The 23357-nt window shown below is 37.1% G+C and overlaps 3 protein-coding genes across 6 annotated transcripts; 2 read left to right on the forward strand and 1 right to left on the reverse strand.

Annotated features, from left to right (window-relative positions):
• Positions 1–3965: 3965 nt before the first annotated feature.
• LOC112164695 lies at positions 3966–7272 on the forward strand. Its single transcript, XM_024300985.2, has 6 exons — positions 3966–4184; positions 4270–4400; positions 4579–4748; positions 5095–5172; positions 5919–6063; positions 6665–7272. The coding sequence occupies exons 1-6, from the start codon at positions 4079–4081 to the stop codon at positions 7076–7078; spliced, it is 1044 nt and encodes a 347-aa protein (XP_024156753.1). The 5' UTR covers positions 3966–4078; the 3' UTR covers positions 7079–7272.
• Positions 7273–12382: 5110 nt separating this feature from the next.
• On the forward strand, positions 12383–15097 carry LOC112164694 (F-box protein At4g09920). 3 transcript variants are annotated; one of them, XM_024300984.2, is made up of 4 exons: positions 12383–12510; positions 12941–13890; positions 14196–14324; positions 14417–15097. In XM_024300984.2, exons 2-4 carry the CDS (start codon positions 12943–12945, stop codon positions 14684–14686), a joined length of 1347 nt encoding a protein of 448 aa, XP_024156752.1. In that variant the 5' UTR covers positions 12383–12510; positions 12941–12942; the 3' UTR covers positions 14687–15097. The 3 variants fall into 3 exon arrangements, with proteins under 3 accessions (XP_024156752.1, XP_040363129.1, XP_040363130.1); XM_040507195.1 differs by having other exon boundaries at positions 12398–12808; XM_040507196.1 differs by lacking the exon at positions 12383–12510 and having other exon boundaries at positions 12817–13890.
• Positions 15098–15378: 281 nt separating this feature from the next.
• LOC112164696 (syntaxin-61) lies at positions 15379–19591 on the reverse strand. 2 transcript variants are annotated; one of them, XM_024300986.2, is made up of 8 exons: positions 19455–19591; positions 18225–18314; positions 17773–17886; positions 17215–17328; positions 16766–16950; positions 16296–16386; positions 15958–16023; positions 15379–15740 (listed from the first exon to the last, which is right to left on the reverse strand). In XM_024300986.2, the coding sequence occupies exons 2-8, from the start codon at positions 18279–18281 to the stop codon at positions 15630–15632; spliced, it is 738 nt and encodes a 245-aa protein (XP_024156754.1). In that variant the 5' UTR covers positions 18282–18314; positions 19455–19591; the 3' UTR covers positions 15379–15629. The 2 variants fall into 2 exon arrangements, with proteins under 2 accessions (XP_024156754.1, XP_024156756.1); XM_024300988.2 differs by having other exon boundaries at positions 19470–19536.
• Positions 19592–23357: the final 3766 nt, after the last annotated feature.

Raw genomic sequence — 23357 nt, forward strand, 5'->3', positions numbered from 1 at the left:
GCCCTTGTGACGCTCAAAGTTATTCTTCCCGATAGTCATCTCCAAAACTAGTAGAGATTTTGACAATCTTATGGGTTTCCAAATAACTTTGCAGTTGATCAGTAACTCTTACTCTGACGTGATATCATATGAACATGAGGTTTTTTATGCTATTCATGCAGGAGGAAAACCTAGCTACTAATGGGCGCCTTATTAACGAGTGTTTTTATACAAAGATATATGTTTATGTGTCTTATGCAAGGTTTTAAATATCGGTATCTTCATATCTATCGGTACTTTGAAAAAATGAGATATCGGAAATATCGGGGATACATCGGGGATACATCGGAAATAAGATATATGTCTTATGCAAGGTTTTAAATATCGGGGATACATCGGGGATACAGGGTACGAAAATATCGTTTTTGAAAAAAGTCAATTTATTCGAAATTTAGAACTACATATAAATACATATGAATGTCAACTTCATCTACATCCAAAAAGAGACTCTAGGCGGTTGAAAAGCCGCTCGCTAGTCTACAAAAATGCAATAATCTGACCAAGATATATGACCCATATAGTGCTAATTGTAGTGATGAACATGATAGTTATAGATCTCTTTAGAGCTGCCGACTGTTTCCCCTATAAGGGGATAATAAGGATGAACCCAATTGGATGACTGATCATATACTTCTCCATATTGATTATATCCATAAGCATCATAACCAAATTGATTGTTGCCTTCATGAGATTCATTTGATATCTCACTGCGCTCTGTGCCTAAATTGATAGAGTCAAAACTTAAGGCAATTGAAGAAACATCAGATGTGGTACTTTGATCATCAGTTGCACCTCTACTCCTCCTCTCATATCTGGTCTTCTCTTGAGCACCATGACCAGCTATTCTCACTCCGTGGTCTTCATCTTTGGTGGCATGATCAAAATTACCTTCACAGGTAAATTGGAATCCTCCATCCACAGAAGATTGTCCATATTCATATCTTTCACCTCCACCACCTGTTCCTCTTCCACCCTCTCCACCATCATCAGAACTATTTGGAGTTGCTGTACCACCCCACGCATCATCACTATCTGAATTATCTTCTGGGTTTTTAACAACTTCTTCAGATAAGACTCTCTATGTTGATTCCAGCATTAGTTGCAGTTTCTACAACTTGTGGAAGAGGTCTTCCAGCTTCATCATTGAGGTGTGCAGGCATAATCCAATCATGAAGTGGATCAATGCCATTATCAAGCGGCTCGCTTGCAACATGAAGTAGATCTATATACCTATTCACCTATTCCATTTGATAGTTACTTTAACATTTGAACTTTTAGCTTCTTTATACTATTCAACTACAGACTATACACTCAGACTACACAGTAACTTCATTATTCCTCACTTTTTCAAGATGCATAGCAAAAATTTAATACTCCGTACTCTGCACTCTCTTCTCATCATGTCATCCATATATGGTTCCTTGACTTCCTTTTGCAATGTTATTTGGCCTCATTTGAATAATTGAACCTTTATGGCCTTATCTTTTTTCTATTATTCAACTACAGAGTTACAAACTACATACAGAGTTATAAACATAGTCATAGACTACATAGTACCAAATCTCTCCTCACACAGATTTGCATTTAGACTTTTAGAGAATTACTTCTCATCCAAAATCACCTTGTGGGTATTTCTCCCGGGTAAAGATTCGCCTTGAGGAGATTTTTTTCCTCACCTAGATTCACCTTGAGGGGATTTTCTACTCACTTAGATTCACCTTGAAGGGATTTCTCCTCACTCAGATAGTCAGATTTGCCTTTAGGAGATCTCTCTTCACACAGATTTCATTTAGAGAATTACCGAGTTTTTTTTAAATATTTTTACCTCAAATTTTACAGATATTTCTTCACTTTATCGGGGATATATCGCAAATATCTAATATATCGGGGATATTGACGATGTCGGAGAAATTTCGCAAAAACGGTAAAAGATAAGATATTTACCCCCCTAAATATATTGGTCCGTTGAAAAAAGGAGATATCGGGGGATATATCGGAAATATCGCAGAGATTTAAAACCTTGGTTTTATGTGCCTCGGAGGGTGGGTGGTAATTACCCAACTATTATACCAACGTAATCTATAGTTAATTAGAAGTGGGTCAATTAGGGTCACAAATGATGCTTTATGAAGAGCTTTGATAAGTCAACAGTCTCTTCTGGGTTCCTCCATCTTTTGCGTCAAGCCTAAAATGCAAATTATATTTTGCAGGGTTTTAAACATATGTTATACCCCAAAAAAGAAGAAGGCAAATATTGCTCGATGTTGAATTCGACAGTTTAATAACTACAACATTCGCGATGTGAACCGTCTCAGAGAAAAACATCATCGAACGAATAAATTTCTCCAGTGTGCCAACACAAGCATTTAATCAATTCACTAATAAAGATCCAACCTCTACTTGTCAATCCAGTGTGCAATTCATCTGTCGCCAAGCCGAATTCACAGAACATGAAATTCCTATGATGATGAACACAAGAGCAATCAGCAAACACACATTGACAGTCCTGGTGAAACATCTCTCAGATTTTGAATACTTGGAAGCTTTCTGGAGTAGATCGGCATATGATTTGGGAGGATCGTTGCAAATAAAAGAGAAAAGCCGCCAATTTGCCATCCCGTCTGGTTTACCCAGCAGGCCTAACATCATAGCCCTAATCGCTATGTCATCGCTGAAACCCTGCACCTGCTCAGCCGCCTCATTGAAGCGATCTATGGATTGCTTCATAGACTCCTCCTTTCTCTGCTTGATGGAGAACAAGTGCTCAGCAGGTTTCTTGGGCATTTTTATTATTGTTTCCGCTGCAGGTTTCTTGTTGGGCTCTTGTTTTACAGCTTCTGGGACTTGTTGTTGGTAGAGATCTTCTGTCACAATCAGCAGTTTTTCGATTTCTTCTCCCATGCTCCTAGCCATGGACATAAATCAAGAGAAAAATTGCCTTAACTAGTTATATCGTGTTTAAGAAGATGCAAAGAGAGAAGTAGAGAGAATAATTGTGTTTTTCATTGATAATAGCCTAATAGGAGCCTCTGTATATAGAGGATACAAGTACAAGACCTTTGAGAACAATGAATTCTATTCTAATTAAGACTAGGAATCTAGAACAATCTTCTCCTATTACAACAATAGAAAAAAATTATAATCATGAGATGACTGATGCACTTATGATATATGTCCTCAATTACATTGATCATCCTAGTAAAACTAATGTGGTTGGTTAATACGTAACATTGAGAAAAAGTGTGTCTTTCTTTGGTAGAGTTAGGTTTGGCAAACGCCTTGTCGACGATGCGTTGAGGGTTTTTGACATTGAATAATACTCATTTCGAAGAGAGAAATTCTTAGGTGGGGGTTTCCCTACCACGTGGCTTTAGGGCCAACCAATCAGAAGAAAGAAAATTTTCTCTTTTTTCTGAAACTGCCTTTGCTTCCTAAAGTGCAATACCTAAAACACCCCCTGTTGGACAGTGATTGGTCCGCCCCACCACGTGGCCGTGCGGTTGCCTCACGCAAGATTCTCTCTTTTGAAAATATTTGGTAGTTCTTGACTGAATTAGCGAGAGGCCCAACATACATGAGCTGGGCCAGGGCAGTTTTACACCTCTAGCTCTTAGAGCAAGTTCACCCGTTGGGTCACCTACTATTCACTGCTTTTTAGTGTATATTTTCATTCTCTGGGTCACGAAATACACTGTGCCCGTGACCCAGGACACGAAATACACTGTACAGGTCACCATGGTGACCCAGAACACTGTACAGGGTGACCCAGGGCACGAAATACAGTGTGCTTGTGATCCAAAGAGTGAAATTTACATTAAAAAAAAGTAAATAGTAGGTGACTTGGTGACCCAACGGGTGAACTTGCTCTCAAGCCAAATTAAAATGTTCAAATTGAACCTCCCTAAAAGAACACTCCTTTCAAATTTGTGGGGTATAGCCCAGATGGAGGCGGCGTCGTATTGCCATCTAAACGGCAAACGGTATTCCTAATAAATACGAAGGAAATTGGGAGCAAATTATTTTCCGGATTTTGATTTTGATGGAAAAAGGAAAAGCCCTCGTCTCCACAACGATTGCTTTGGCTAAATTGGATTTGAATCCCAAATCAAACCCCATGGTCCAAAACCCTCAATCTCAATCTTCCAGTAAGTCCCAAAATTGCATCTTTTTATGTCTTCTAATTTTACCCAGATGTTGTTTGTATGCTTAAATTGGTACATAACATGGCAGGAACACAGTTTGGAAGGTCAAAATCTCCTCCCACTTTACTCAATTTGTGTCTTGGAGTTGTTGGTAGTCACTTGGAGGATATCGTCCCCCATTTGGCTGACATTGCACTTGACTTTCCACCAGAAATCAAGGTACTAAATTTTTGTTGTTGTTCAGCAAAACCGTTTCAGAATGTGAGCTTAAATCAGCAAAAGCGTCAATCTTTGTGCATAATTTGAGTAATTTTTGTTGAAGAACTGGTGTTTTGTGTTAATGGGTTTCTGTTTATATGTGAAACAATTGACAATGGTTCTGTTTTGGTGGTGGTAGAGGGTACTGGTGGCCATTGCGAGAAGAAGAAAGTTACTCAAGGATGATGTTATTATTGCATTAGCTGATGAGAGCTGGGACGTTCTTGACCTCTCTGCATCAGATGTTTCAGATTTGGGCTTAGCGAAAGTGGCTGAGATATGTGGATCTCTTCGAGCTGTTGATATTAGGTATGGGGATTTCTGTTTGATCATTCTTAAAATAAGTTACTGAGGTTTAAATAAGCGAGTTTGTGTGGTACCAGTAAACTATTAGAATGTGGAGGATGCAATGTTTTATGCATACCAGACAACCGTTAGTCTTATCTTATGAAGTATGTTCGTTGTATCTCATGTATGCTTATCAGAGTCTTGAGCCATCAAATGTACGTCGATTTGTAGGAAAATTATAATACTATATGGGAGGGGGAAGTTGCTTTAGATTATTAATTAGGATAAGTAGTGTTTGGCTAATATTTGAGGCATAAATTGGTTTTGAAATTATTTAGTTATATTGAAACATCTCTCTCTTTTGCAGCCGGTGTGATAATATTACTGCTGTTGGGGTTTCTGAACTTGTGCACCGCTGTCTTTCATTGGAGACATTGAGATGTGGGTAAGCGCTCTTTTGATAACATGATGAGCATTTTGAACTTTCATTACAAGTTTCTGTATATATGTTAGTTGTTTTTATGGTCAGGAGAGCACTTTTCGAATAATGGTAAAGCTTCAGTAACCCATATAAAAGTCAGAAGACATTCGTATTAATTTATGCATGATTAATATGAGGGAGTTCATGTTTTTCTCTAAAGGAACAGCTCACACTGGTTCATGTAGCATATGTGGCATCATGTCAATGCAATGGTTCCACTACACTGCATCTTCTTCAATCCTCCAAATGAATTTAAACTGGATGGGATGGGAACATGGCATGAGGAACCCTATTTGAACATCATGCCATTCTTCCATCCCATCTTGTTTATAACCAAACTGTGGTGTTTCTTATTTTATTTTATTATTATTATTTTTTGTCACTCTGTCCCTCTCCTTTTGATCGAATGTGATGTGTTTTTATCCTGACAGTCTAGTACGAGTTCTTAACTATCAAAATTACATTGTCAATAGTCCAGCTACAAGATATTCCCAGATTCATGTTCATTGTTTAGTAAACCATACTATCAATCTGCTCACCTGAAGAAAATTGATCTAGAATTCTAGCCCCAGTTACTTAACCTAGAATGCCCTTCACATAGCTTAATCTTTTTGCTTTGGGCCATGCTGTTGAAGCGTCCAGAATATTTTGTTTTGACTAGGAGTACAAATTTTTTTATAACAGGCTATGAATCAAAATTATTATTGCAGAGGGAGCCGGAATAGTGATCGCACTGCACGCAGGTGCTTGGATGTATTAAAACCGAAGTTGAACAATGTAGAGGGAGATTCCTGGGAAGAACTGAAGACTGAAGAACTTGTTACTGTTGCAGATACATTGAGGTGGCTTGTGTGGGTATGTACTTGATCTTTCCTATATATATGATTCTTTTCTTCATCAACTACTAAAATCCGTGGGTTGTGATGATCTGTTCTGTCCATCATAGTACCTCTTCACTTGAATGTCGTGGCTAGCTTTTTATTGTTGAAAATTCACATGGGAAACTTGTATCCATAGTGTAAATGAGAACTTGTCACTAGAGAAATTGGCATGCCCTATGTTACCAATAAGTGACCATGAACTAGAACTTACCTAATAAATGGAATAGAAAAGCAAAAAGAAGGTTCAGATGTGAATGCTAGACAGCAGAAAGTTCAGATACGCGAGAGTGACATGTTAGTTGTTAGCTAGTGTTATAACATAAACTTTATTGGCATGTATATGTAGAACTATCCTTGTGCTTTATGTATTCAATCAATTGCTTATGACTATTCAATTAATTTTGTTTGGGATTTTTAGATACTTCTTGATTATGGCCAAATAAAAAAATTGAAGTTAAAGTACAAGCTTCCATAGTTACTACTATTCTGCCCCAATGGTTTCTTTTGGAGTAGTAAATTCTGTCTTTTACTTTGTCTTGTTAAGTCCTCATTTTATTTTATTTTTATTTTTGCAGCCGCAGATTGATAAAGATTCCTTGGAAAGATATTCCACTGAATGCCCACGGATTATAGTAAATCCAAAGCCATCCCCCTTTGGATTCAGAGGAACCCAAGTTCCCTGGGAAGCATTACCAGATATCCAATTGGATAATTCTGTGGTCAAGGATATTGATCCGAAGACATGGGTGACATGGGGTTTTTTACCAAGGGCAATGCCTCCACCTCTTTCAATCTCAGGTCACAAGGAATTGTCTTTGGCTGAAAAGTTCAGACTTGCATTTCAAGAAAGGGATAGCCGGTTAGCTCTAAAGCGTGCTAAAAATGCAAGGCAACATCAGCGACGTGCAGCGAGGGAGAGGATGATGATGGATACAGGAAGGAAGGCATTAGCACTAGCCTCGCAAGCGAGCAGATCTTTCCACAGTTAAAACTCACATATTTTGTTTGTTTGAATCACACAGATGTGTACCAATTAATCATTACCTTAAAAAAAAAACTTCAATTGTACAGAAACTGTAGACTCTATTAAGTGTGAGCGAGAAGTGTCAATTTTGCTGCCAAATGATAATATTTTGAACAGATTTGTGAGTGAAACTGTGAATGCAAGGCGCCGGTCCTGCTACTCCTACACAAGCTTTGTTATCACATATAATCATTCATAAGCGAGGTTGCTATGACCTTTGAGGGTATGAGTGCCCTAGATATTCCAGATTTCGAGGTGAACATACCAAAAATTATACCTTTATGTTTGACCAAAAAAATGTTACTGCCCGCCTGTTTTTTTTTGTTACCCACTACCCAAAGCCACCAAAGAGAAAAGGTCAAATCTTTGAAGAATGAAGACGCTGGTCATTTTTCTTCGCCAGTATTCTCCTTCCTGGTACATCTTCTAAGGTACTTTCTCAGCAGCTTTTGATTGCTTATTATTTATTTGCGTACCCAGAAAACCCAGAAGTACTTTTCTCCACAGCTTTAGATTACTTGTATGCCAGAAGACACAAAGTATTCACGTTTTACCCTTTTTTGTTGCTTATCTGTAACTGTAACTCTGTAAGCAAACTATAGTTCTTGTGCTGATAATTCTAGATTTAATGATGTGTGGTTTCTGATAAAATGTTCCCTTTCAATATATTCCGTCGGGTCAGCTTTTATACATAAAAGAACTCTTTTGCAGAAACTAGATAATTGATGAAGAATTGATTAATTAATACTGTTGCCATACATGTAGAATTTTTTTTAAAATTTTTTTCTATTTTTTTATTGGGAACTGGCCATATGAATCTTTTGAATTGAACTATGAAATACACTATGTTGTAACTTTCCCAAAATTTCTCTGTTTGTGTAATTTGTAAGCAACCATACAGAACACATAAGAACTAAGAATGTTGCTAAAGTTTTAACTGAAATGCTGTGAAGTTATGTACATAGAAGCTCTATAAGCTTACAATAGGAGTTGTAGTCTGAGTGTTGTCTAAATAAACTTAAGATTATAAAATGGATTCAATGTCAAAGCTTCAAGCAAGAGTTGAAGATAGGTTGAGTGCACTACCAGATGAAGTTATTTGTCACATACTTTCCTTCTTTGGGACAAAATGTGCTGTGAGGACCACGATTCTGTCAAAGAGGTGGAACAACTAATGGACTTTGGTTCCCAATCTAGACTTCGAAGACGAGGAGTTCTACAGACTTGTTCATTTTAAAAGGTTTGTTAATTGGGTCCTTGACTTTCGTGGCTCATCAAACATCCAAAACCTCAAACTTGAATGTTCGCGTGATATCGACTTTGAGTGGGAATCATACATTGAAAAGCTCAATGCTGAACGAAGGCGTGATAGATATCACTCTCATATTTGGTGCTGGATTGACACTGCCATTGGACGTAATCTTGTTGAACTTGACCTGAATATTGAGTTCTTTCCAGACGGAAATGATTTTGGGTTACCTAGGAGCCTTTTCACTAGAGGTATTGAAGCTTGGGTCAAATTTTATTATCGGTCATCTTCCTATGCCAAGGAACTACTTCCCAAACCTCAAGATGCTAAATGTTTCAGTTCACCATCCTCGCAAGTATTCAATGGAAAAGTTTTTTTCTCACTTGAAGATTTGGTTATAAAAGCTACTCTTGGACAAAAGGAAGATTTGAATGTCTACATCTCTGCACCGAAACTGAAGAAACTAAGAATGCATTTGTGGGTCAAAGATGGTGATGACTGTGATGATCATGAGTACAAGTTTTCCATTAAATTAAGCTCAAAATCTTGAAAGCCTTGAACTCGTGCAGGAAAAGTTGACAAAGTTTACTTTGGAGAATCAAAATCCCTAGTCAAAGCCGAAATGTATCTCGGACGACAGTGTGCAAAAGAACAGCCTCATCGTGCAATTCAACTTCTTCAAGAAATTTCTGTTACTTGTCTCTTACAGATGATAATTTTGAGGTATGTCCTGACTTGTTCTTACCCTGGTAGGGGATTACAGGAGTTGGTGCAAAGCCAATTAATGTGGAAGAGTTGGCATACCACTCCTTCATCCATTTTATCCAATTCATATTGGTAGTGTGCTTACCTAAACATAGTGTTATCGATTGGGAGACTTTTATTCCTTTCATATAGACATTTTATGATATGGAACAGAGTATGAAGGCATAAAGATATGTTTAATTTCCATATGATTGATTTTCTGTTTGACCAATCTATTTTTCATGAAGGGTTGTTTGCTGCCTACTTTTGAATACTTGAACCATTTGAAGCTGCATCTTCGTGATTGCAATTATGGGAGATTGCTAACAGAGTCACTCCAGAAATTTCCTAATCGGGAATGTCTTGACATTGACTATGTAAGTAAAATCAATATTTACGAGATATCAACTTGCATCTCTGAAAAGATTCTCATTCCAGTCTTTCTTTTACATAATTGTCAGTGGTTCCTAAGTCATGAAGAACTTTCTCTACCAGAGTTTGTGCCGTTTTGTTTATTGTCACACCTCAAGACTATCTCTATATGAGGATTTGAGGGATGTCAAGTTGAGATGGAAGCAGCAAAGTACTTGTTAGTATGACAATTTACACACGTTTCCAATACGGAAAAGAGAAGTTGTTGTACAAGGAATTTTTAATGTTTCAAAGGGGTTCGGTGAATTGTCAAGTTGAATTTGTGTATGTTCTAAAGTTTTACAAGCACCATCTTTTGCATTGTAGGGTTTCTGATCGACTCTCTTTAGCGTATGTAAGTCCGGACCGAGTTCAAGTACGGTGATTAAATTATGTCATTGTGGTGCTGGTTAATTCTCAAGACGTATTCTGAATATTATCTGTGTTCTTAATGCTTTTCTACTTGTTTGTCCTGTTTTGGCTACTTTTCCTTTCATTCTTTTTTCCATATGGCTTTTAGAAGAACTTAGGTTGCTTCATGAACCAATGAGGATGGATTTGGTATTCGCTGCGCGGTGATAATATTGAGAGAAGATTGTGATACAGTTTGAGTTATCTCAATGTAGGGATACAGGTTGATAATGCTGCAGAAGTGAAAGCATCATGATTGAAGCTACATCGACCAGCACTTCTTGCTAGCTTAGATGCAGTTATTCTCCGACTGAGATTGCGCGAGCAATGACTCACTTTCCTAATCTGAGGATTTGAAACCTAATGATGTGCATTTGCAACTTTGATTGAGAGCAATGTGAAGTGTGAATGCAAGAAAGGCTTCACTACTGATTGATACTCCTACGCAAGTTTTGTTGTCACATAATTAGGAAGGAAGGTTCCTAGCAATATGATTTAGAATTAACCTAGAAGCGGCCTTATCTTATCTTTTCACCATGTGATCTACCATTTTCGAACTTGTTTATAGTATGCTCTGTGGGATTTTTTATTTTTTTATTTTTTTATTTTTTTATTTTTTTTTTTTTTTATTAAGTAATAACTTTAATAAATAGTTGATAATATCACAATATGAATGTATATAACTAATTAACGAGTTGAACTCAGAGTCTTCTACTTACAAGGTAAATATTAATGATTACCGAGCACCTATGAAAATTAAAACCAAAGATGAAGCCTCACCCATGATATTCTTTATTTGGTCTAGTTTGGAGCTTTATACATCTTATAGTAACATAACAAAAGTTATCATCAAAATTAACGGCTTATCTATTTGAGTAATTATCATCAAAATTAACGGAATATCATTATCCCATTTGAGTAATTATTCTATGGTCTTGGACTACCACGTGGCAGATTTGGTGGGGTGAGAACCTTACATGGAGTGAAAAAATAAATATATTAAGAGACCAATTAGAAATAAGTACAAGTCGTATGAACCAATGACATCAATCCGAACCACCACACGCACCATAATTCAGGACCATATAACAATAGGTTCTTTCCAAATGTACTCAACAAATATCTATTTAGACCTAGCAAATCAATTTTGCATGAAAAGTCAGTTATATCGTCGTACGAAATAACAATAATAGTCATGATAATTAAAGATAATAACAAAAGAAACCATAAAGTTTGAAACTCTTTTTTTCAATTTGTACCCAGTAGTTCATTGTGTTCACTCTTTTTTCTATTTCTCTTGCATATGTATCGCTGTTCTGTAGCTTTTGTGTATTTGGGTGGTATATGGACAGACTTGGGTTCGGGAACATGTGTGTTCATATTATGATATTATTTATTCTGTTTTGTATGGCTCCTTTCTAGATCTTTAACTTGGTTGCTGTTAATATTGACAATGAGACTATTCGAGAGGCTCTTGCAATTACTAGTATAATTCTTTGTGTTTTTGGTTTGCTCTATGGTGGCTTTTGGAGGATCCAAATGAGAAAGAGATTCAACTTGCCTTCTTATAACTTCTGTTTTGGTGAACCGGCAGTGTCTGATTGCACGTTGTGGCTCTTCTATTGTTGTTCTCCTCTTGCTCAGGAAATGAGAACAGGGAATACCTATAACATTGTAGAAGACCAGTTTTGTAGAAAAGAAACAGATATTCCGAGCCAGCCCCGAATGTCACCCTTGCCACGTGAAGATGGAGTTGGTCAACTTAGGTCTGGTCCAAGTTCTCCTTTGGGGAACTACTCAAGCCAAACTAAGACTGGCATAATTGGTTCTCCAAGTCCTAGTAGATTTTAAAGGAACTGTATAATCCAGATAGGGCACTTTCTTCAGTGAAAGAAGAATCTCATCCAACAGGTAAGGATAAAACTATGACCGCACCTACACCCTTATTGATACGATGAGAAGCCACATAGCACCAAAACTGGGCATAAGATTTACATTCCATTATGATTTATATACGAAATCCTGTAGATTTATTTGTAGAACTTCCTCGAATCTTTTGTGTGTTGAAAAAAAAAAAAAAAGGTCTTACTCCAGTTGATGTTTAAGCAACTACTACACATGGTGGACACAACTGCTAGTCTAGGCAGGTTCAAGTATCAAATGTTAGTGGAAAGAGTGCTTGTATTGCATAGTGGATCATAAAAGTAACTCAACTAAGGGAGATAATCCGGTTTTGTTCGGTGTGGGTTTTGCTAGGTTTGATTAAATGCAAGGGTATTATTGGAAAAACTGGTGGATGCAATTAGAAAATTCTATCATTTTGGTGGGTGTAAAAAACTTACTGGATCTACATAGATATTTGCCGAGTACATTTAAGAAAACCCTAACAATAATCCCATTTTCCCGCCATTTTCGCCACTTTTTACCCACCAACTAAATAAAGAGGCACTCTAGGGAAAAACGCCGCCGTTAAGGATTCTCTTCTAGTCTTCTTCGCACTTCTCATTGCTCTGTACAACCAAGCAAAGCTTTACTGCTGGGTTTAGGCCAGTATTATTTTCTTTACTGGGACATCTTATAAGGTTATATTCTTCACAGCTTTTGATTGCTTATTATCTCTGGACTGATAAATATCTTTTATTCTTTTGTTGCTAATTAATTCTAGATTGAATGTGTGGTTTCTGATTAATTGTTCCCTTCAATATTTCTTCTGGGTCAGCTTGTTTAGATCGAACAAGTAGATTTCCATGCGCTAAAATTAATGGGTATCCAAGGATTTTGTTGAATGTCTTGAGTTTAATATTGAAATACAGTGTTGCAACTTTCAAGAATTTCCTCTTGAGTAGTTTGTAAGTGACCAAACAGATAGTAAGTTAAGAGGTAAGAATCTTGCTAAAATTTTCACTCAATTCACAGTAGTCTATTTTCTATGAAATTTGTAAACAAACTCTGTATAAGCTTTTTATGTTATCAAAGTAGTTGCAATTTGACTGTATTTTAAACAAACTTCAGATATGGATTCAATGTCAAAGTTTCAAGGAAGAATTGAGGATAGGTTAAGTGCGCTACCAGATGAAGTTCTTTGTCACATACTATCCTTCCTCCCCACAAAATTTGCTGTGATGACCACGGTTCTGTCAAAGAGGTGGAAAAACAAATGGACTGCTGTTTCCAATCTAGACTTCATGGAATGCTTCGATGTTGAGTTCAAAAGGTTTGTAAATTGGGTACTTGACTTTCGTGGTTTGTCAAACATCCAAAAATTCAAACTTGAATGTTCGCGTTACTACAATTTTCAGCGTTTACCCTACATAGGAATGTTCACTGTTGACCATAGGCGTGATAAATATCTCTCTCTTATTCGTCATTGGATTCGCACTGCCATTGGGCGTAATGTTATTGAACTTGACCTGTATATCGAGTTATTTTCAGAACGACATGATTTTGTGTTACCTAAGAGCCTTTTTGGGTGTAAAACACTGGAGGTTTTGAAGATTGGGCCAAATTTTATTATCAATGATCTTCCCCAGTCAGAGAACTTCTTCCCAAGTCTCAAGTTTCTTGCTGTTTTTGTTCACCATCCCGACAATGGCTCAATGGAAAAGCTTTTTCCTCACTTTCCACTACTTGAAGATTTGGCTATAGATGGAATCCTCGGGCAAAAGGAAGATTTGAAAGTCAACATCTCTGCACCTAAACTGAAGACGTTAAGAATATATTTGCAGGTTGACAGATGTGATTATCATGAGCACAATTTTTACATTAGAGCTCCAAATCTTGAAAATCTTGATCTCATGCAAGATAATTTTATAAATTTTACTTTGGAAACTCCAAACTCCCTAGTCAAAGCTGAAGTTGATGTCAGAGGGCGTTATGCAAAAGAAAAGCCTGATCATACAATTGCACTTCCTGAAGGAATTTCCAATGTCAAGTACCTGTCTCTCAGAGATAATACTTTCGAGGTATGTTCTTACTTGGTTCTATAGACCTTTACACTATGGTAGAAAGGATTAAATGAGTACATCCTAAGCCAAATAATGTGGAAGAGTTGCTCAACTTTACTTGATGGTAAAACAACATTAGTGATGTATACCACCCTCTCTTTTATCCCTTCTTTTTCAATTCTTCTGCCCTATAAATCATACCTGTATTATCCTTACATTCTACAAAACATAGTGTTAGTATGATTTGAAACAGAATAATAAGGCATAAAGATATGATTAGTTTCTACATGATTTTCTGTTTGATTGATTTTTCTTTCATGAAGGGTTGTCCTCTGCCTACTTTTAATAACTTGAACCATTTGAAGCTGTGTCTTTGTGATTGCAATTATGGAAGATTGCTAACAGAGTCACTCAAGAGTTTTCCTAATCTGGAACATCTTGACATTGAATATGTAAGTAAAATCTTTTTATACTTGTGCAAGATTATCCAAATGTGAATCTCTTCAAAGTTCTCATTCCAGTTTTACTTTTACACAATTGGCAGAGGTCCCTAAGTCGTGAAGAACTTTATCTACCGGAGTTTGTGCCGTTTTGTTTGTTGTCACGTCTCAAGACTATCTCTATAAGGGGATTTGAGGGACATCAAGTTGAGATGGAAGCGGCCAAGTACTTGTTAAAGAATGGTAGACTTCTGAAAAAGATGACAATTGATACTTATTACCTGCACAACAAACTGGAGGTGTTGTATAAGGAATTTTTGATGCTTCAAAAGGGTTCACTGAATTGTCAAGTTGAATTTGTCGAAATGAAATAGGACTCCTTCGAAGTTCAATTCCAGGTTTGTTCTAAGTTGTACAAGCACCGTCTTTGCTAATAGAAGATGAATACTACATTCAGTTTCAATTTCATTGCAAGCATATGTAACTCAGGCGTGAGTTCGATTATGATGGAACACAAACTAGCTTTCTGCTTTCCCTTCTTGTTTTTATTATATTTCTTCTGTGTTTCTTGAAGAACTCAGGCAGTCGGCTTGGTTCATGAAACAATGATGATAGATTTGATAGTTTGTCTTGATAAATGATAATAATGATGGAGAAGATTGTGATACACCGACTTTATTTCAATGTTGGGATCAAGTACCATCATTCGGACTTGGAACCATTACAGGCCAGTACCAGCTTAGATCCATCTATTTTCCGACTCTGGGCGTCTGAGGAATCAAGACAATGACTCACTTTATTCGGACGAGCATTTGTATCTTTGAGTTCTTGGCTTTTGCAAGCTCGTTTCTAGTCCAAAATAAGAGTCCGAATTACCATTTGATTTTGTTCTCTAATCCATTGTATCCAATGCTTCTAGTCAGAAAATGCGGAGCAATCAGCGGGTTATATGGAGAACTTTCCTGCCTATGAGCCTATCTATCTTTGAAATATGCTCCTGGTACGTTTGCTTTGCACACCTTTCAATTAGAGGTAGTGGACATGCATCGAATAAACAAATTAAAAATATGAAATCCCGTGCTCGTTTAACTCTAGCCCCAATTGCTCAACATCAAATCCTGCCTAAAAACTTTATAAACAACCTTAAGAAAAAGAAAGGAAAAAAAAAAGATTGGTTGGTTCACAATTTCCAGGAAAGCTTTTATGAACAAACCTAACATCCCACAATATATTTGTACTCAAAAGAGTTCCATATTTCTTTCAAAAAGGCACATCCTCCCCTTGTATGATCAGGGTAGAGCTGTTTTGGTTTTCGGACTAGGTGAGGAAGACCAAAACAAAAAGAATGATGAACAAAACCACCAAAAAGAGTATCATCATAATCTGGCCTTTTACACCAGCCTTCTTCATCACTGTTGCCACCTTTTTCTGCAAGAATTGAAAAGGAGCTTATCATCTATTCAGGGAAGAGTAATCCATAATTCTTTGATGAGCAAGCTCACAACAAAAGAAAAAAAGTTGTAAAATTTGAATTTCAAGAATTCCGTGGTAGGAGATAGTAGCAAAACTCCTGAATTTTAAGTCCTATGATAGGACAAATCCATAAAGTTGGAAAATATCTTTGAACCTGCAAGCAGAAACTCACCTGAACAAAATCAAGCCGGTTTGACGTACTGTCCATTTCCATACCCAACTCCTCTACAATCTTGTCCTGGAAAACCAAAAGTTTTACATTTTGTTACCGAGGAGAAAGAATAACAGATATCTTTGTGCGGTAAACAGCTAATTCAAAAGAAAGGTTCAAGAGGTATGCATTTATGTATTTGGACTTTGGCCTTGTTCCCCTTTCTTTGGTTATTATACTCTCTTATCTAGCAAAAAGAAACTAAGACAAAATACAGGAACCCTACTTTTCCCATCACTTATTCGTAGTTCAATTATACCAGTGACATTACCAGGGACAGCTACTTACAAAATTCTTACCTGTGCCAGGAGCTCTTCATGTATGGTAAGTCCGACACCTCCAATTCTCTCCACACTGGCACTGAGTTCATCCAACTCCTCATCTTGTTGCCTACAAGCACCAATTGGCAAGGCATATAAAATAATAAAAATAAAAATAATAACATAATATTCGAGTACTCAGAATGTATTTTGCATGAAGTTGCCAAAGAGAGCATATGGGTGCATAGAGCTCAACATTACAAGCTCAGACAGTTTAACATTAAAGGAAAATTTTTATTTTTCTTTAAATTACAAGTGTTTCCATAACTTTTTCCAGAAAAAAGCAATCAAAGCTTTAATAATAGACACCAAAACACAGTCAGACAGTGTATATCACCAGAAAAATCCCAATGAATTGATGAGGATGGATATGTACTTCGTCTCATCCATGGGCGAATTGGATTTGGATATGGTGTGTTTAGAAAGATTGAAAGATATAAAAACCTTACTTTATGAGAAGCAACTGTCTATCTGATTCTGATGTTATGAAATCATCGTTATGGTGTGCAGCATATTGGTTGGATCTGTCTGTCTCCTGAGAATTTGCCAGCCTCATTAGTTCCCGCCGCATTCCAGCTGCGCTAGTTCCAGTGGACTCCTTTCCAGCTTCCACTGCTTTTTTTACCGCACCTACCTGAGGAGGTATCAGACTAATTTAGGAGATGCATACAAGTGATCCAAAGCCAAAAGATAAACGTCTTAGACAATATATATACATATATAGGTAAGTAAACAACAGAACTGAAGAGGCTTATTCTGAAATAAATATCCAAAAGCCAAAATCAACTCAACAGAACAACTCCACATAGAACAAGGATGTTACCAATACCACACATGGAATCTTCGCTGTCATTAAAAGTTTTAAGAGAACACAACTCAACACAGGACGCATTTATACCTGAGCACGAGCAGTGCTTGTCCATCTCCTTCGCTTTTCAAGTTCCACTTCATCAATACCATAAAAACTGGGATCTCTAGCCGCTACAGATATTGCTTTGTCCAGTTCATCTACCTTCCTATCAAGAAAGCATGCTTTCAGTAGTTGCAAACAGAAGTTGAATTTTAATTGCTAAAATAGTAAAATACAATAAGAAAAGATTGGAATAGCATTAGTTAAATTCAAACCCGTATTCAACTTCTCTCTGACAGGGATAACAATATTCATGTTAATAGAAATACTGTTGGTCTGGATTGACAAAGCTATCAATGGATATCAATATCAATACTCAAAGGTCAAAGGCAATATTGTTGAGCGACTGAAATTAATCCTTTTTCTTGATTGCTTTGAAAATGGAGAAAGCTATCTTGTAAACCAATTTTTGAATGGACATAAGCAGGGATGTTGTACTCAACTTTCAACCTGTTATACCCTGTTTTGCATCACTGATCCATCACTATATTAGCACGATGCCAGTAGATAAATAGAAAATGAGTAAAGTATTCTAATATTGCGCACCTGCCACTCGATGCTTCCACAAGTGGCAAGCAGCTCCTTCGTGAGTTGTAGTTGTTGTCCACCGTTAGATGAAATACGTTCCCATTGGTGAAAAGAAGACTGCAGCTTATCGATCTATAAAATAAAATATAGTAATCAGGATCAGTCTTTTCTATTCCCAAACATAATGTCATACAAAAGAACAAATCTCGCATAACTAATCAATACTTATTCATTTGTCAATAAATGACTAAAAGGTGCAGATGACAGTGTAGTGGTTATGTGGATAAGTGTGTGTGTGTGTGTGTGTGTGTGGTGTTGGTTTGATTGAGAGAGAGAATAAAAAGGAATAATGTCAATAACTCCAAATAAGGTAAAGTCTACTATAGGGGTCCAATTGAACCGATAATATACGTGTGTGAGCGATGCTTCATTCCAAAGGTAGCAAATGTTGACAAAATTTGACAACTTACAGATTCTTGAATCTCCTCTTTCACAACATAGAACGGATCTTGAGCCGAAGGCATCATCCTGTAACTTATGAGTTATGACACTACTCTATCCTGTAAGCATCCAAAGAAGAAACTTCCATTAGGATATACTAATGCAAGGTCAGAATGAGAACACGCACACACACACACACACAAACAAATTTGATCCATTGAAGACTCGCTTAGAAAATCATCTGAGACTTTTTCTCATTTAATAGGAGAGTGAAAAGGTTTGATGTGCCTTAGCTCACTCTGTTTCTATTCATGAAAAGAATTCCAAATAATGAAACGATCCCCATTCAAGTGTATGAACATCAAAAAACTTTTTTCTTGGGACCAAGTGAAGTGATTATCAAGTGAAACAAAAGAGGGGGAAAAAATACAGTAATGTCACAGAAAGTACCATTTAGCACCCATCAATTGCATCACACCAATATTACAAAAGAAGTATAGTTAACAATTAATGACTAATGTAATAAATTCAATCCAAATAGAGCCCAATTTAAAGCAGGCATATAAGGCATCTGTCTAACATTATCACAAGAAAATTGGATCGAGTTATAAGATAACACATGTGCCAGGTTTCACTGCTCCCTAGATCCATATGGGTTGCTATCACAATCCAACTGCAGCCTAATAATTGCAATACTACAGTCTAACTTGGTTAGCTAACAACAATCAGCACTGTGCACTATAATTATCAATCACCATAGTATCTGAATCTGAATACAATTAACCAAATTAATATCTGATGAATGAACGAAACAAGAAATGCGCCGTAAATTTTCACGAAAAATGAATGATTTAACATTCCATCAAAATTACAAGGCCAAGTATTTGTATCTCCACAACAATCAGATCACCGGAACTAGATTCCGGCGCATAAGATAGAATGTAACAATTTCAACTGAATGTAAACTAATTATCTTGATTAGGCCTAGTTGAAGATAATATCATTACTCCAATTACCAGCTTAATCTCACTTTACATTGGAGAGAACTCAAAAAATCATGAAACTAAGTGGATCAGTATATAATTGGATCAAAATTCCGATTGAAATCCACACGGTTTTATACAAATCTGAATCCTCGCCCCAAACACCGATTTTTTTTTTTTTTGGGTGAATTATTATACAGCGAATTCAAATTTGAAAGAGAAATGAATAAGTAAATAGGAGGTGAGAAGAATGAGATTGGGGGTGTACGGACTGACCTCTGAGAGGGTTACCTGATCTTCGAGATCCTCGTCTGCTCTGAAAGAACTGGCGAGGATGGGATTGGAAAACGAAGAAGCTTTGAGACCAAGTTGAGAAAGAATCATATGGGCTTTGATTTTTAATACGGCCCAACCGTGGCCCAGATTTTTCTTTCTTTTCTGTCCCAACATAGTTATATATAATAATTAGGCACTAATTAGTCGTGAGCAACTCCCGTTGAATTTAAATAATTAGGCAGTTAAAATACTTATTATTTTACACCATTGAATTTAAATCCAGCGACCTTCGAGTGGACTTTTGCACTTATTGATAAATTAAAATTTAGACAAATTCAATTCTAACCGTTGAATTTAAATAATTAGGCAGTTAAAATACTTATTATTTTCCACCATTAAATTTAAATCCAGCGACCTACGAGTGGACTTTTGCACTTATTGATAAATTAAAATTTAGACAAATTCAATTCTAATTAGTGTCTCATGCAATAATTTTAGGACTGAAAATGGTGGTAAATTTCGCAACTTATGGTTCCATATAGACCAAACAATTAAGAGGACCCAGATAACAGCATCATGGGCAACAAATTGACAGCAAATCCACCAAACCATTTCCATTTGCAGTCCCACGTATATAATATTATAATACCACCAGTTCGTATACCAGAAAGAGTAACAAGACAAGTCAACGTTAGGCTATACCCGTTACATGGAGGAGTCTCCCATGTCACAGTGATGAGATTAAGATACTGATGTTCCAGCAGAAATGGTAGCATATCCAACCGTTACTTCTGATATTACATGATACATATATAATATACATTCCCATATTCTAAAAAGAAGAAGAGATATCTGTTAAGTGAGCTGTAGCCCACTAATCTTTCCAGCTGCACATCAGCTGGAACACGCTAATCTTGACAGGATGTAAATGTAAACTTTCCAGCTATATATATAATGCTGATAGTATAATCATGTAGGAGCTCTATAAGAGCAGGATTGTATCTCAGTTGAAAGTGTGCTTGAATATAGCAAATACATTACCAGTCTTGACATGGTATCAGAGCCAGTTTTGCTCTTGAGACCAATACCCATATTCCGCTGCCAGAAATAAGAGAAGAACTCTGTTCTTCATCTTCCCAGTACCCAGAAAATTAGCCATACCAGTACCATAAACAGAAGAACTTTGTTTCTTCATCTTACCCATTACCTATAACCAAGCCTTTTGCTCAAAGATTGAGCAGAATCTCATACCATAAAGTACCAAGAACAAGTTTTGTTCTTCACTTCTTCAAATACCCACACCAAGAAAAGAAGGGAAGTGCTGCAACAATTGCTTTTGCCGTGCTTTTCCACCATATTCAGACCACCAGAAAATATACCAATACCAGATCAGTTTGGAATTTCATTGTTTCATGAAATTTCAGATTTGTTGTGAAGCCAATCTTCATCAGACTTTTACTAGAGTATCGATCTTCGACGACTATCCCTGACGAGATTGTTTGAATCCAAAATAAGCATTTTGGCCTAACAAGTAACAAGGCGTGTCTTGGAGAAATTGAGCTAATGTCAGAGACTCAAACTATATATTGACGACAAGTTCGAAATATATTATTTAGAGGCTAAAAAAAGCCTACCTGCAGAATTATGGAAGATTATGCGAGCTGCAAGAAAAGGAAATGATGGAAGCATGGAAATGAAAAGTCAACTTTAGCACATTTTCCTACTTCGGCTAGGAGAAACAGAGCTAAACAAGGAAGGAGGGGCGGCAGACTAACCAAACGAAATCCAAATGAGCTAAAACTTTTCAGATTCATTCTAGACATCCCAAGGATCATTTCTTATGAATAGTGAAAGAGCTAGTTTGGAGTGAAAGACCTTCAAACAATCAGTCCAATTTTCTGAAAGACAAAACTGGAAAACCGGACCAGTAAGGAGTCCAGCAGCGTTTCCGGCCCAACCACATGGAAGTAAGCTCTGAAATTTTACCAGAATGATCTACACTCATGGTGGATCATTTGATATGAAGAAGTCGAAGGCCCATTCTGAATTCCTGGTGGAGATATAATTGAAGGAGTCATGGAGCATAAAGTGACTCAAAACCACTCCAAAACTCATCATTTTCAATTCCATTAGTGTTTAAGTGCCTAACCCACCATAGTTTCATTTAGTGCTCTATAATTCCATTAATTGCTCCATGATTCCATTAATGCTTAATAGGAAAACCTATCATGATTCCATTAGTGCTTAAATGGAAAACCCATCATGATTTGTTTAAGGCCAACACTATGGCTTGGTAGCCTATATATAGAGGCTACAACAAGCTGCAACAAAACTGGAGCCAAACATTTCGGCTCCCTAAAATGTTTGGCTCCAGTTTTGTTACTTGTTGTAGCCTCTATATATTCTCTACCAAGCCATAGTGATTGGCCTTAAACAAATTATGATGGGTTTTCCATTTAAGCACTAATGGAATCATGATAGGTTTTCCTATTAAGCACTAATGGAATCATGGAGCACTTAATGGAATTATGGAGCACTAAATGGAATTATAGTGGGTTAGGCACTTAAGCACTAATGGAATTGAAAATGATGAGTTTTGGAGTGGTTTTGAGTCACTTTCTGCTCCTTGATTCCTTCAATTATATCTTTACCAAGAATTCAGAATGGTCCTTCGACTTCTTCATATCAAATGATCCACCATGAGTGTAGATCATTCTGGTAAAATTTCAGAGCTTACTTCCATGTGGTTGGGCCAGAAACGCTGCTGGACTCCTTACAGGTCCGGTTTTCCAGTTTTGTCTTTCAGAAAATTGGACTGATTGTTTGAAGGTTTTTCACTCCAAACTAGCTCATCCACTATTCATAAGAAATTATCCTTGGGATGTCTAGAATGAATTTGGAAGGTTTTAGCTCATTTGGATTTCGTTTGGTTAGTCTTCCGTCCCTCCTTCCTTGTTTAGCTCGGTTTCTCCTAGCCGAAGTAGGAAAATGTGCTAAAGTTGACTTTTCATTTCCATTCTTTCATCATTTCCTTTTCTTGCAGCTCACATAATCTTCCATAATTCTGCAAGTAGGTTTTATTTAGCATCTAAATAATATATTTTGAACTTGTCGACAATATATAGCTTGAGCCACTGACATTGGCTCAATTTCTCCAAGACATGCCTTGTCAGGCCAAAATGCTCATTTTGGGTTCAAACATTGCCCCCAGACCTCGAAGTCAAAGGTCTTCGTCTTGACTGAAGAGGTCTTGAATCAGCACTGCTCTTATAATGTCGTTGCTCTAAAGCCACTTGTATTGGCTTGACTGAAATTACTCGACTGATTCCATATAGGCCTCTATACTCTTTCCAGGCATCATATCGAGACGCCTCTATGGATTGTTTAGGACGATGGGTAAATGAGTCTTGGATTCCCGCTTTGCGGCTTTGTCTCCAGCCCTTTTCAAATCCTTAGCTGCGTGGTCTGGACTTTGATTCTGCTGATCTTTTGCACCCCATGCCACGTCCACCATGTTGATTCCGGTATCTGGGAAGGGATCTAGGTCCACCAACGCTGCTGCTGTTGTCGGCGCCTCTACTTGCAAACTACCGTTATTTAACCAGATTTGGATCTGATCCTTCATCTTAATACAATCGGCTGTAGTATGATTCCACATATTATGGAGTTTGTAGTATTTCTTCCCCCTTAGCTGCTCTGGTTTGGGAAATGGGCCGAAGTCGGTTTTCACCATCTTCGCGGCGATCATTTCATCCAAGATTTCATGCGCTTTATTCGTGTCGTAAGTATAACTCGCAAACTCTGGTTTGGTGAAAACCACCGACTTGAGCTTCACCGGCTCTTTGCATAACTTCAGTTGCTTTAGCGTTGAAGCCTTTTTCCCGGTGAGTTCCAGCGCAGCTA

Source organism: Rosa chinensis, chromosome 5, assembly GCF_002994745.2.
Source record: "Rosa chinensis cultivar Old Blush chromosome 5, RchiOBHm-V2, whole genome shotgun sequence".
Lineage (NCBI taxonomy): Eukaryota > Viridiplantae > Streptophyta > Magnoliopsida > Rosales > Rosaceae > Rosa > Rosa chinensis.